The 12,043-nt window shown below is 37.2% G+C and overlaps 1 protein-coding gene across 1 annotated transcript in view; it reads left to right on the plus strand.

The window, feature by feature from the left end:
- The window catches only part of LOC126249508 (latrophilin Cirl), a 777,653-nt gene that overhangs the window by 732,755 nt on the left and 32,855 nt on the right, over positions 1–12,043 (plus strand). Inside the window, exons 15-16 of the mRNA XM_049951159.1 lie at positions 5,979–6,082; positions 7,641–7,685. Coding sequence (XP_049807116.1) covers positions 5,979–6,082; positions 7,641–7,685 — 149 coding nt within the window. The remainder of the gene's footprint in view (positions 1–5,978; positions 6,083–7,640; positions 7,686–12,043) is intronic.

The following is a 12,043-nucleotide window of genomic DNA, read 5'->3' on the forward strand; positions in this document are numbered from 1 at the left end:
CCTATTGATAATGAAACTTACATTAGCAACCTGGATTTTCAGTTAAATTAATTCACATAGGATTGCTACTATTTAAACTTCAAGCTGTGCAACTTGTTGTACAGAAATGAAAGAAGGTACAGATTGAATTTTTTCCATTTCTAGTGTGTGTTTCTTACTGTGTCAAACGTCTGTGCCCATTGGTTGGCTGCAAACTTGTGAATCTTATAGTTCACAACAATGGAAGTAAATTAAAAATGAAGTTGTGGGTATTTTAATTAGAAAACCCAGATACAAGGCATTTGTTATTTATGGGCATTTTATTCCTAGTGACTAACACAGTCTCAAAATGCATACACCATGACAATCATTCACTGTTCTGTATCTTACATACCCAGAGTTGAGGGTTCAGTACTTAATACCACGTGCTCCCTATTTCCATTACATCAACATAGTACTCCACAGTTCTGATAGTATCCCTGTACAGTACATTTCATATGGGTTTTCGCCATTAACATTAACACATTCCACGGTTTCTTGAATTCACAGTTCAACTCCATTGCTCGTGGCTCATGTCTGACAATTTATGATCTCATGCTTTGGTAGGAATGCCTCACTTCATGGGTTTTTTAGTGATTTATGGGAGAATGCTGCTGTAATTCTGGTAGAAAAGAGACAAATTGTAAAGGCATCAGGCCAGATTTTTATGACTATTTACTTCATGCAGCCAATTTTTTCCATCCTTGTGTATTACTGAAACATAATGTACTACTTTTTGTTTGATATTGTAATGACACTGTCCCTTCATTTTCAGTTAAAGTCCACTGTCTTCTTAGAGGGCGGTCATTTATAATTTATTTAAAAAAAGTTTATTTTGAATGTTTCCTTTAAAAATCAAAAGATGGTAAATCTAATAACATTACTGTGTTTGGAAAATTCTGGGTTTCAATATTATCATAACAGAATATTTAAATATTCTAAGATATAAAAATGGTCAGTGTCTTGAAATTACCAGGTGTACAACTTTGCTTCCACCGTTTTTTCCCAAACATTTGAGGCCTTAATGAAACAAATTGGTTACACATGTATCATTCAAAGTATTTTCCATCGCTGGCCACTACTTTCTCTCATCTTCCGGGCAGTGTACGAATCCCACATCGAAAAAATTGTTTATCTTTTGAAGTGATCCACGAATCGATCCAATTTGTGACTTCTTCATGAGATCGGAAGTGTTGGTCAGCCAGGCCATGCGCCATTGATCTAAACAGGTGATAGTCAGAGTGAGCAGTGTCTGGAGAATATGGTGGATGGGGTAGGACTTTCCATTTTAATGTTTCCAAGTATGTTTTGACCTCTTTTGCAATGTGGGGTCGACCGTTGTCGTGCTGCAAAATCACTTTATTGTGCCTCTCGCTGTATTGTGGCCATTTGTCTTTTAATGCTCTACTCAAACACATTAATTGCATTCGATAATGAGCACCTGTGATTGTTTCACTTGGTTTTAACACCTCATAGTACATGACGCCGAGCTGGTCCCACCAAATGCAGAACATGATCCTGGAGCTGTGAATATTCAGTTTGGCTGTCGACGTGGAAGCATGGCTGGGATATCTCAATGGTTTTTTGCATTTAGGGTTATCGTAATGAGCCCATTTTTTGTCCACAGTCGCAATGCAATGCAGAGATCCCTTCCGTTTTTGCTTCTGAAGCAATTGTTCACAAACATACAAACACCGTTCAACATCTCTTGGTTGCAGCTCGCACAGGACACAAGTTCCTTGTTTCTGAATCGTGCCCATAGCCTTGAGACATTTTGAAATGGCTTGCTGTGTCACTTCCACTAATTGTGCCAATTCTTGTTGAGTTTGTGGTGAGTCTTCACTCAGCAATGTCTCCAATTCTGCATCTTCGAAAACATTCTCTCTTCCACCACTGTGCCGGTCTACGACGTTAAAATCACCATTCTTGAAGTGTTGAAACCACGCACAACCCATACTTTCACTAATAGCATCCTTACCATACATACTTGAGAGCATTTGATGAGACTCAGCCACTGTTTTCTTCATATTGAAACAAAACAGTAACACCTCCCGCAAATGACGAGAATTAGGCTCGTGAACTGACGTTTTCAATCAAGAACAACTTTATGATGCAGACACAGACCGACTAATGTTTCAACCACTACATACCATTGTCACCACCTATCGACAAACGGTGGAAGCAAATTTGTACACCTTCTAGTTTTCAAATTTGACACATGCATTTTTGCACGGTAATGGTATTATGATACCTTCAAATCCTAATAGATTCTGGGTTAATTAACTGAAAACAATTACGCCACATTGTTCCAGGTTGGACACAGTTTATCTGTAGTAATAATAATATGAACTCCATCATCGAAGGTGAAAGTTGATAAATTAGTGTACACTTGTGGTACAATCATGATTCTATATTTGTGATTTCAAGATAAAAAGAGATGTCTGTAGCATGTTAAATGAATGGATTAAACATGCTTCATTTCAAGGTGAATTAAAAGTAAATAAAACAGAAACACTAGTAGTAGCTTTTGGAACAAAATTGATATCTGCATGGAAAGGAAGAAGCCAAAAAGGGATATACAGGGTGTCTGTAAAGTTCCTTTACAACTTCAAAATTTTATTACAACAGCAGTTGTTGAAATATTTTAACAACATTTCTTTTATTGTAATCAGAGTTTATAAAAGTTTTTTGACAGTGTTTAATAGACCTCTATATGGGTGCCTTTAGTTGCATGAAGCACATCAAGACGGTACTCGATTTCTTGCCATGTTCGCCATAGCATAGCGTCATCAGTGGTGGCAAATGGAATTACGAATCCTTTGCTTCAAGTCAGCAATGTCATGTATCTGTGTTTGATACACAATTTTACATATCCCCATAAAAAAAAAGTCCAAGGGAGTGATATCTGGTGAACACGGTGGCCGAGGAATTGGCCAATCCCTCCCAATCCATCTGCCTGGAAATGTTTCATTGAAGAACCAATGAACATGCCGTCCCCAATGGGGTGGTGTACCATCTTGCTGGAAAATGATAGGTGGTTTTAAGTCAATCAGTTGTGGTGCTACATATTCAGTCAGAAAGTCGAGGTAAACATCTGCAGTAATTGTTGACTCATTGAAGAAAAATTGACCAATTATTCAGTTGCACATGATTCCACACCACAAATTCACTTTTGGACTATCCCAGTGTAGCTCCCTAGTCACATGGGGGTGTTCAGATCCCCAGATTCTCACATTGTGTCTGTTTAAAGTCCCAGAAACATGAAAAGTTGCCTCATCACTGAAACAAACTCGCTTGAGGCTTGCTTCATCCTCCAAAAGGCGTTCTGGCATGTTGAATGAAAACACTGTCCATTTTGGCTTGTCATTTGGCTCAAGTGTCTGTAACAGTTGCACTTTGTAAGCGTACAACCATAAGTTCTTGTGGAGGACCTTATGCACAGTTCAACGTGGTAGTTGCAACTGTCTAGCAGCAGTGCGGGTGGACTTCGTAGGTGAACGAGTGAAGACATTTAAAACGTTATCGATGTTTTCCTCGGGTGTTCTAGGTCTCCTGTTCCTCCCTATATCCAGCACTGTCTCTGTCTCCATAAATTTTTTGTGCCATGATGATGGATCTCTTCCCTACTTCATTCTGAAGTTTCGTTGAGTCTGAACATCCGATTTTGTGTCAGTAAACCAGGACAAACATTGTGCCTTCTCTTGAGGAGTTGCCATTTTATAGAGGATCAGTTCCTTCCATCAACAGAGTACCTGAAACACAAAATTTTAGTATATATAAAAACTTTAGTAAACAGTGATTACAATAAAAGAAATTTTGTTAAAATATTTCAACAGCTGCCATTGTAATAAAATTTTGAAGATATAAAGGGACTTCATGGACACCCTGTATGTTCAGACATGGAGGTCAGGTCAGTGAGAGCTCTGGCAAACAGGGACCAGTTTTCCTCTCATACCTCTTTCAGGCTTTCAAGAAGTGTATGTAACCTTTAATTTCTCAATACTAGTATAAGAAATCAGGGAATATGTGTTGTTCAATTGCATTTAAAAGATTTTCTAATGTTTGGCTAACTGAAGTAGGTCTGCAATCAGATGAGTCATCTTAAAAGTTGTGCCAGTGGTTGAAATTGAGATGTTTGCATAGAGGATGTTCTAAGAATGGCTGTACTATGTTGGCAGACCTCTCAAATGTTGAACTAGAGTTTGAGGTACAATTGGACTCAGATAAGCCTTGAAAATACCTTGCAGGTATAAGGTGTGTAGGTATGAAGTAGAACAGCCACAGCAAATGACAGACTTATGGTTAGTGGTAGAATACTAGGAAACTGCAATTATCACAGAAAGAAAACTTATTTAGAAAACATTTGAACAGTGATAATTATGAATGTTTTGATACTGTTGGTGCATAGAAGTGCATGTTAAAGAAGTTAGTCAGAAGTTAGTCAGAAGTTTAGTCTATCGTGGATGTGTCTGCAAACTGAAAACTTTGTTCACACCAGTTCTTAATACTCCGCGTGTTGCTCAGCATTTCAGTGTACTGTACTATCGTATTGATGTAAATACTAATGAGCATAAATTAAAATTAAACTTTATAGACTGGGACAAACTGCCTATTGGCTTCTGTCTTGGGTTCTTCTGCCAATGCGTCTTTGATGGTTTTACAGAGATTTTACCAGCACAAATGGCTGGCATTGTCATAGCTTCACCCTTCACTGCTTGTGGTGGACTGGAGTCATGCTCGTGGCCACATATTGTATGTACTTGGCACACCAATGCCCAAGGGATTTTCCATGTTCATTTCTGCTGTGGTTTTCCCCTTGCTACCTGTAGGTTTACCTTGAGGCTTTCCTCTTTCTTGTTGAAGCTATTGTTGTGTTGGTACATTTCTATAGCTCCTCTGAACAAGCTGGTATGGTAGCTCTTCTCCACAACAAGAACTTCCATGTTGGCAGATTTTACTATGTGGTCAGTCTCACACAGCGCATGCTCTGCTATGGCAAATTTCTTCACCTGCCCTACCATGTAATGCTGCTTATGTTCGATGATCCTCATGTTGATTGCTTTTCCAGGATAGACTTTTCTGCATGTACATGGTATATTCCTGACATTGCGAGTGGATCCCTTTTCTCCTTTGCCGATCTGAGACACTGTTTGATCATCTTTGTTGGTTTATAAATAGTCTTACACTGACAATGAAGTAGAGAAGAGCTAGCACATCAACTTGTTCAGAGAAGCTATAGAAATACACAAGCATGGCTATAGCTTCAACAAGAAAGAAGAAATCCTAAGAGTGAGGGGATCCTGGATTCCTGCGCTACAGCAAACAACTGTTGCAGCTAGCAATGAGATAATCACAGTGGAAATAATCACAGAAATGTCCTTGAGCATTGACACACCAGGTGTATATAATTTGCAGCTGTGAGGTTGACTCGACTCCAACACCAACAATGGAGAGTGAAGCTTTGACAACTTGAGCCACTCATGCTGGCAAAACATCATAAATATTATCAAACAAACGTTGGCTCAAGAAACTGAGACAGAAGCCAACAGGCAATTTGTCAATAACAATTTTGTATTATAAACTATGCCAAAAACTGTAAAATATGCATATATAGCAATGAATCTCAATGTTGGGGTTACAAGTTAGCAAAAAGTAAACCAACTTGGAAATGAAAAATAATGCAACAAGTCTCGTAAAACATTCTATAAGGAAAAGAAAAAGTTCATTGTAACATGTGTTTTGTTTTTCACTGATAATCATATTTCTGGGAATGTGTTAAGCACATTTTAGATAACAAGGGTGAATAAATTTGAGTAACTTGACTGCTTCTTTTGTTCTGTTTGTTTCAGTGGCATGGTCAGGTTTGCACACATAGCCCCAAAATTGTTAATACCATCAGTTTTAAAAAAGTATTCACTAATTAGTAACTTAAAGTTACATAATTAATCTCTTCTTTTCAGGCAAATCTAGTCTTCTTGAGTATGGCAATATACATGATGTGTCGTCATGCAAGTGCGTCAGCATCGATGAAGAGCAAAGAACACTCGAGGCTTGCCAGTGCCAAGTAAGCAGGACTGCATGGTGTTTTAGTTACTTGTTTGTTTTGTAGAAGCTGTAATTTTGCACTGCTTTTTTGAAAGCATGAAAAGTAGATGCTGTTTCCCCTGTAATTGATTTTAATGTAACCTCAATCTCATTTGGAAAAAGTACCTTAATACGAGCAGTGAAGTACAGTATTTCTGTTTACTACCAAGTCAGTCTGTCAGTTGGAGTAAAGTTTTTGCATTGTTTTCTTTTTAGGCCTTCGGTTAATTTATTATTTCTTTCTACCAATGCCTATAAATGTGGGATATGATATTCAGCAACAATATTGGATGACATTAGTGCGTCACTACAGTTAATCATGCAGGCTGTTAACTGAATGAATGCTTTTTGGTGCTCTGTTTATTTTTATTTGAAGCAAGAGACTTGCAAACTACCTGCACCAAATACATCTGTATTAAAATGTACGGAGATCAGTCTAACTGTTTAGGTCAGGGAGAATAATAATTGTCTTTAGTTGTAAAATAGGGAACAATGTTCTTCTGCAACAATTTACTGTTAGAAAATGTCCCCATATAACTTCATTTTAAAGGTTAAATTGTGTTCTGTGACAGACTGTTGATTAATTTATCAGCAACAACTATTGTTATACACAATTCACCTGCACGTATGATTGTATTGTTATTAGAATTTTTATTATTACAGTTGTGACTTGCAATCCTTAGTGTCTGTTAACTTTGCATAGTGCTGGCCCTATCCACCGTACCTTCTGCACAACAATCAATGTATGATGACAGCAGCAACAAAATTTTGATTTCACTAAGAATTGTGATTTAGAATCTGAAATCTAATAGCAAAAATTTAGTTTTGAGTAATTATGTAGTTCAAGAAACATTTTTATTTAAGATGGTAGATACTGAATCCATCTTTTTCTTTCTTCCTCCTGAACTTTGATATACTTCTAAGCACATTCCAATATTGAAACTAATAACACTGTTTCTCTGCACCTAACACTGACAGAGAAATATTGCTTGTTGGATTGCACTGAATCAAAAATGATAATTATTTGTTATTACAATGTTTGTTGTATACCTTAATTAGCTTGATTGATGTTAGAATACAGATACCCGCTTATAAGTGAATGACGTGTAGTACTTGTGTCATTGTCGGACATGATACGTGGTACAGCCCCACATGTGGTGGTTTCAAATCTCCTTGTAATGAGAAAATGGTTAAATCCAGAAATCTATTGAGACAGTCTGAGCATGGAGAAATGTAGTTTACACAGAAAGCCTTACTTCCAGTGAAAACATTATTTTGTTTTACTTTTTTGGTCTATATCAAACTATTGCTCCTTTTGAACTGTGGGAAATGATGTCATTGTGCTGTTCACTAACTATCAATCAAGTTAATGTAAAGGTTGTGATATGGTGATTGTTTTCCTTATTATATTATTTTTTTACTGCAACTTTGATGTGTGCTGTGGTTTATTTTAATCTGCTGATTGTTTGAATTGTTGCATTGAAGCTGGTGATGGAGATCTGGTAACATTCTTGTCTCTCTTCTGTTGCATGGCATAGTGGGAAGGAGGAGAATGCTCTCCAGAACAAATTGCAATCACACCTGTAAGAACACTTATTAAATGTCTTCTCCTTGTAGTATGTAGTTTTCTGCAGTACTCAAGTTCTAACCTTTCTTATTGCTGTAGTTACCTATTTGAAACTTTCTCGGATTTTTTTTTTTTAATTATTTGTTAATTATTGTATATGTATGTGATGAGCTCTGTATTGTATCTAGTAATGATTACTTCTCTTTCAGGTTTTCAAGAATGATGGGTTAAATTGTAAATTTTAAACACTTGGAAAAGACAAAGTGAATAAATGTAATTCCTTCACCACTTGTTAATTCGTGTTGATAATATAACCGAAAATCCTAGCTTAGAGATGAAAACTAGTATGAGTATAAGTAACTGCTCACCATACAGAAAAAACATAGAGCATTGTATAGGTATATAAAGTGTGGCAGTTGTTGTAGATAAAATTTTATATTGGCGGATATCATTAGTACATGCACAATTGCATGCTGATATTGTGACCCAGATCCCTTAGCACATGGAATTGTTGTCCTTGCACCTCTTTTTGTGATTAAAGTTAGTAGTATTTAGACCAGATATTCAGAAATGAACACAGAATGTATAAATATAAAGTCTGTTAAAAAGAAAAATATTTCTAATACAAAATTCAGCTTGTTCTGAATACTAGAATAAGGGGGAAGAAGATTAGTACAATTCTCTGTTATATCACTCATATTTTTTCACAAGCTATATAAACTAATGGAAAAGTGTTATATTCGTGCAAAAGCAGGTATTTACAGGGTGTGGACAGAAATATGGAAATGCCAATAACACAAAACATTACTGTGCCTAATATGGAATAGGAAACCCTCACCATTCAGACCAGCTTCCAGTCATCTTGGAATAGATAAATAAAAGTCCTGTATGGTTTTAAAGGGAATCTTACATCAATCTTCCTGAAAAATAATGGCAGTTTCAAGTAATGATGATGGAGAAGGATAACGATCCTGCAGCCTTCTCTCCAAAGCAGACCACAAAGGCTCAATAATAATGAGATCTGGTGACTGAGGTGGCCAGGAGAGATGTGACAATTCTTCTTTCTGCTTACAAAACCAGTCCTGGATGATGTGAACTGTGAGCTGTGTCTTCAGGGGCTTTGTCATCTTGGAAAACAGCATCACCACGAGGGAACGAACACTGTACCGCGGGAGGGATCTGATCGGCCAAAATGGTGACATAATCCTTGGCAGTAATATGACCTTGCAGAATAACTATGTGGCCCGTGGAAGACCTTGATATGAATACCCAAAACGTACCAAACCCCTGCAGTGTTTCACTCTTGGTACATAAACTCATCCAGAAGTTGGAAACAGTGTGAAACAAGACTCATCTGACCAAATCACATTCTTCCATTGCTCCATAGTCCAGGTCCTTTGGCTGAGGCACGATGTCTCCTGTTATGGGTGTTTGTGTCACTGACGAGTGGTTTTGGAATTCTAGCTCGCCCTGCAATTCGCTGTTTATGGAGCTCCCTTCTTGTCATTTTAGTGATGACAGGGTTCCTGAGTGCAACATTCGGTTCTACAGTCACCTTTGCAGTTATCATCATCTTATTTTGTCATAGTCCTCTTCCCATTGGTTTTGGAAGCACCCACCGTACAAGCACCAGGAACTGGCCCACATTCAAATTCATTTTGCTCTGACATAATACACTCACAACTACACAGAACCCATTCAGACCCGTGACTGACACTTGCACTGTATTGAGGACACTGCACAGTTCCCATCTGTGGCCAGATGCAGCAGCGCAACCTGCAGGCTTGGCTAGCTTCTGCATTTATGCTCAAGTATGCATTTCTTCCAGTATTTGCATGTTTCTGTCCAATCCCTGTATATACATGCTGCAGAAAATGGCCACTCGAAGAAACTTTCTGCAAAATGCTATACTGAATTGGTATCAAAAATTTTGTTAATATTTAAGTGTACATATTTAAAAAGTTGCTTCATACAAAATTACATCTAGTACAGTTCTGATAAGTCACAAATAATGCACTTTTAATTTCATTTAAGCTATGTGCATTTTAATCTCAGTTTGCTAAATGTTCTGAGCTGCAGCTCATCTTCAGGCAACTCAAATTCATGTAATGAACTATTATATTAAGCTGAAATTACCTTATAATGAGCCGAGGGCCAAAATATGTATCATTCTAAAATATAACCAGCAATAAATAAACCAACAGCTGTATTTTTATCTCTGATTTATTCCAGAGGCAACCGGTTGTGGCATTCCATTATGCCATCATCAGTAACTTAGTGGCTAAGCTTATATTGCCAGGCAAAATATTGTGGAAAAGCGAACCAGTATTCACACAAGTGTAGGTAACATGGCAGTTCACTCGCAGCTGACACGGTCCGGGCAGGTCAGTTGCACTCAAATTGTGTCTGAGTGTGTAATCGTGTTACATACGCTGATACAGATACTGGTTTGCTTTTGCACGATATTTTGTCCAGCAGTATAAGCTCAGCCCCTATGTTACCATAGAGCAACTGATGATGGCATAATGGAATGCCACAACTGGTTGCCTCTGGAATAAACCAGAGATGAAAATAAAGCTGTTGGTTTATTTATTGTTGGTTATATATATTAGCTGTCATTCTCTAATGATGAATGATGAATGAAGTGAAATAATAGATTTTTTTCGTACTGGCTGTTATAGTGGCTATTTAATATTTATAAATAGATTTTTTAGAGACTGTTTCTCATCACATTTTCTTGTTAACTCACTTAAACTATTTAATGTTGCAAAATGTTTTGAGGCATGAATTAATTGTCAGGCTAAAATTGACACTATGAAAACATTTAACACAAAATAGACTAAGATCTTAATGTAGCAGTTCTCTTTCTTGGCTTGTGTTCTGACCTGCCTGAAGAGAAAGAGGAGTATAACACTTTTGAGAGAGCTATTACATTATTTGCTGGTCTGTGGCTAACACATACAAATGTAAAGAATCTCTCACTCTTTAAGTGTGCTGCACTTGAAAATTCCCATTTCTAATGAATAGAGTAAGTGATTGTTTATGTTTTCTGTGTTAGCAACAGACATGTGAAGTAAATGCTCTCTCAAATGACTCGCAGTTCTCTTTCTCCGCAGATAGATCACAACAAATGTCAACACAGAAAACCATGTTAAACTCTAAGTATTTTCATGTTAAATTTTTTTGTATTGCCATTTTTCCCAGTAACTTGTTGCAATATCAAACAGTTTAACTAAGCTAATAAAGAATTTTGACTGGTTGTGGTCTTTGAAAAACCTTTTTGTAAATAGACTTTCTTCATGCTGTTATGTACTTGTATTTGATTGTTCATTCATGAGACTACAATATCTGCAAATTTGTTAGCATTTGGACTTCTCTTCCACAAGTTCTTTGTGTATACTATCTTTTATTTACGATATCAAACCTAACTCATTTTGAAACATCTGGACAAATTAAAACAGTGCTGAAACAAATGGCAAACCTGGAATCTTGCTTGCCTGGAGCAATGCTCTTACTGACTAAGCAATCTGTGCCCAATTCATAACCTGCCCTCTTATCTTCAGTTCTGCCAGTAACTCTCTCCCACTTTCCAAACTTCACAGGGGGTCTTTTCCATGCATTGTTTGAGTAGCACATGTAGATGAAAAGATATTGCTAAGAAATGGCTCTGCCACAGGCTAGGGGTCTTTTCAAGAATGAATATTTCATTTTGCAGCAGAGAATTTGCTGCAGTTCCAAAATGCTATACATGGGGTGTCTGAAAATCTGTCATCTATTATGACATGACTTGAGACCATGTATGTTAGTGAAGTGAAATTTTGACTTTAGCTGCCATTTATTTTTTCACATTGGTCTGGAAGTCAACAGAATGATAAAACTACGACTTTTGGCCTATCCTTGGAATTTGAAAAGGGACATGAGTAGGTCAAAGTTAGATATAGTGGGAGGTATGATGGGAGGAAGAATGGGACTCCTGGTCAGCTCACTACATGGCTATTGACATGAGATCAAGTAGGGGTATGCAGGAGTAATCCTAACAACATGTAAGAAAATAGGCATCTGGGTAAGCTACTACAAACAATGCAGTGAACATGTTATCATAGCTGTGAGAGGCATGATTCAACACCCAGCACAGTCGCACAAGTTTATTCGCCATTTAGCTATGCTCCAGATGGTGAAGAGATGGAAAGAATATTGGAGGAGAACATGAATTGTGGGAAAGGAATGAAAGAGGAAGCCACTTAGTAGAATTTTGCACTCAGAAAAATTTTATCGTTGCTGACACTTGGTTTAAGAATTGTGAAATAAGGTTGTGTACATGGAAGAAACCTTGGGTTCACAAAGATTTCAGATTGATTATATAATGGTAACAAA

Source organism: Schistocerca nitens, chromosome 3 (assembly GCF_023898315.1).
Source record: "Schistocerca nitens isolate TAMUIC-IGC-003100 chromosome 3, iqSchNite1.1, whole genome shotgun sequence".
NCBI lineage: Eukaryota > Metazoa > Arthropoda > Insecta > Orthoptera > Acrididae > Schistocerca > Schistocerca nitens.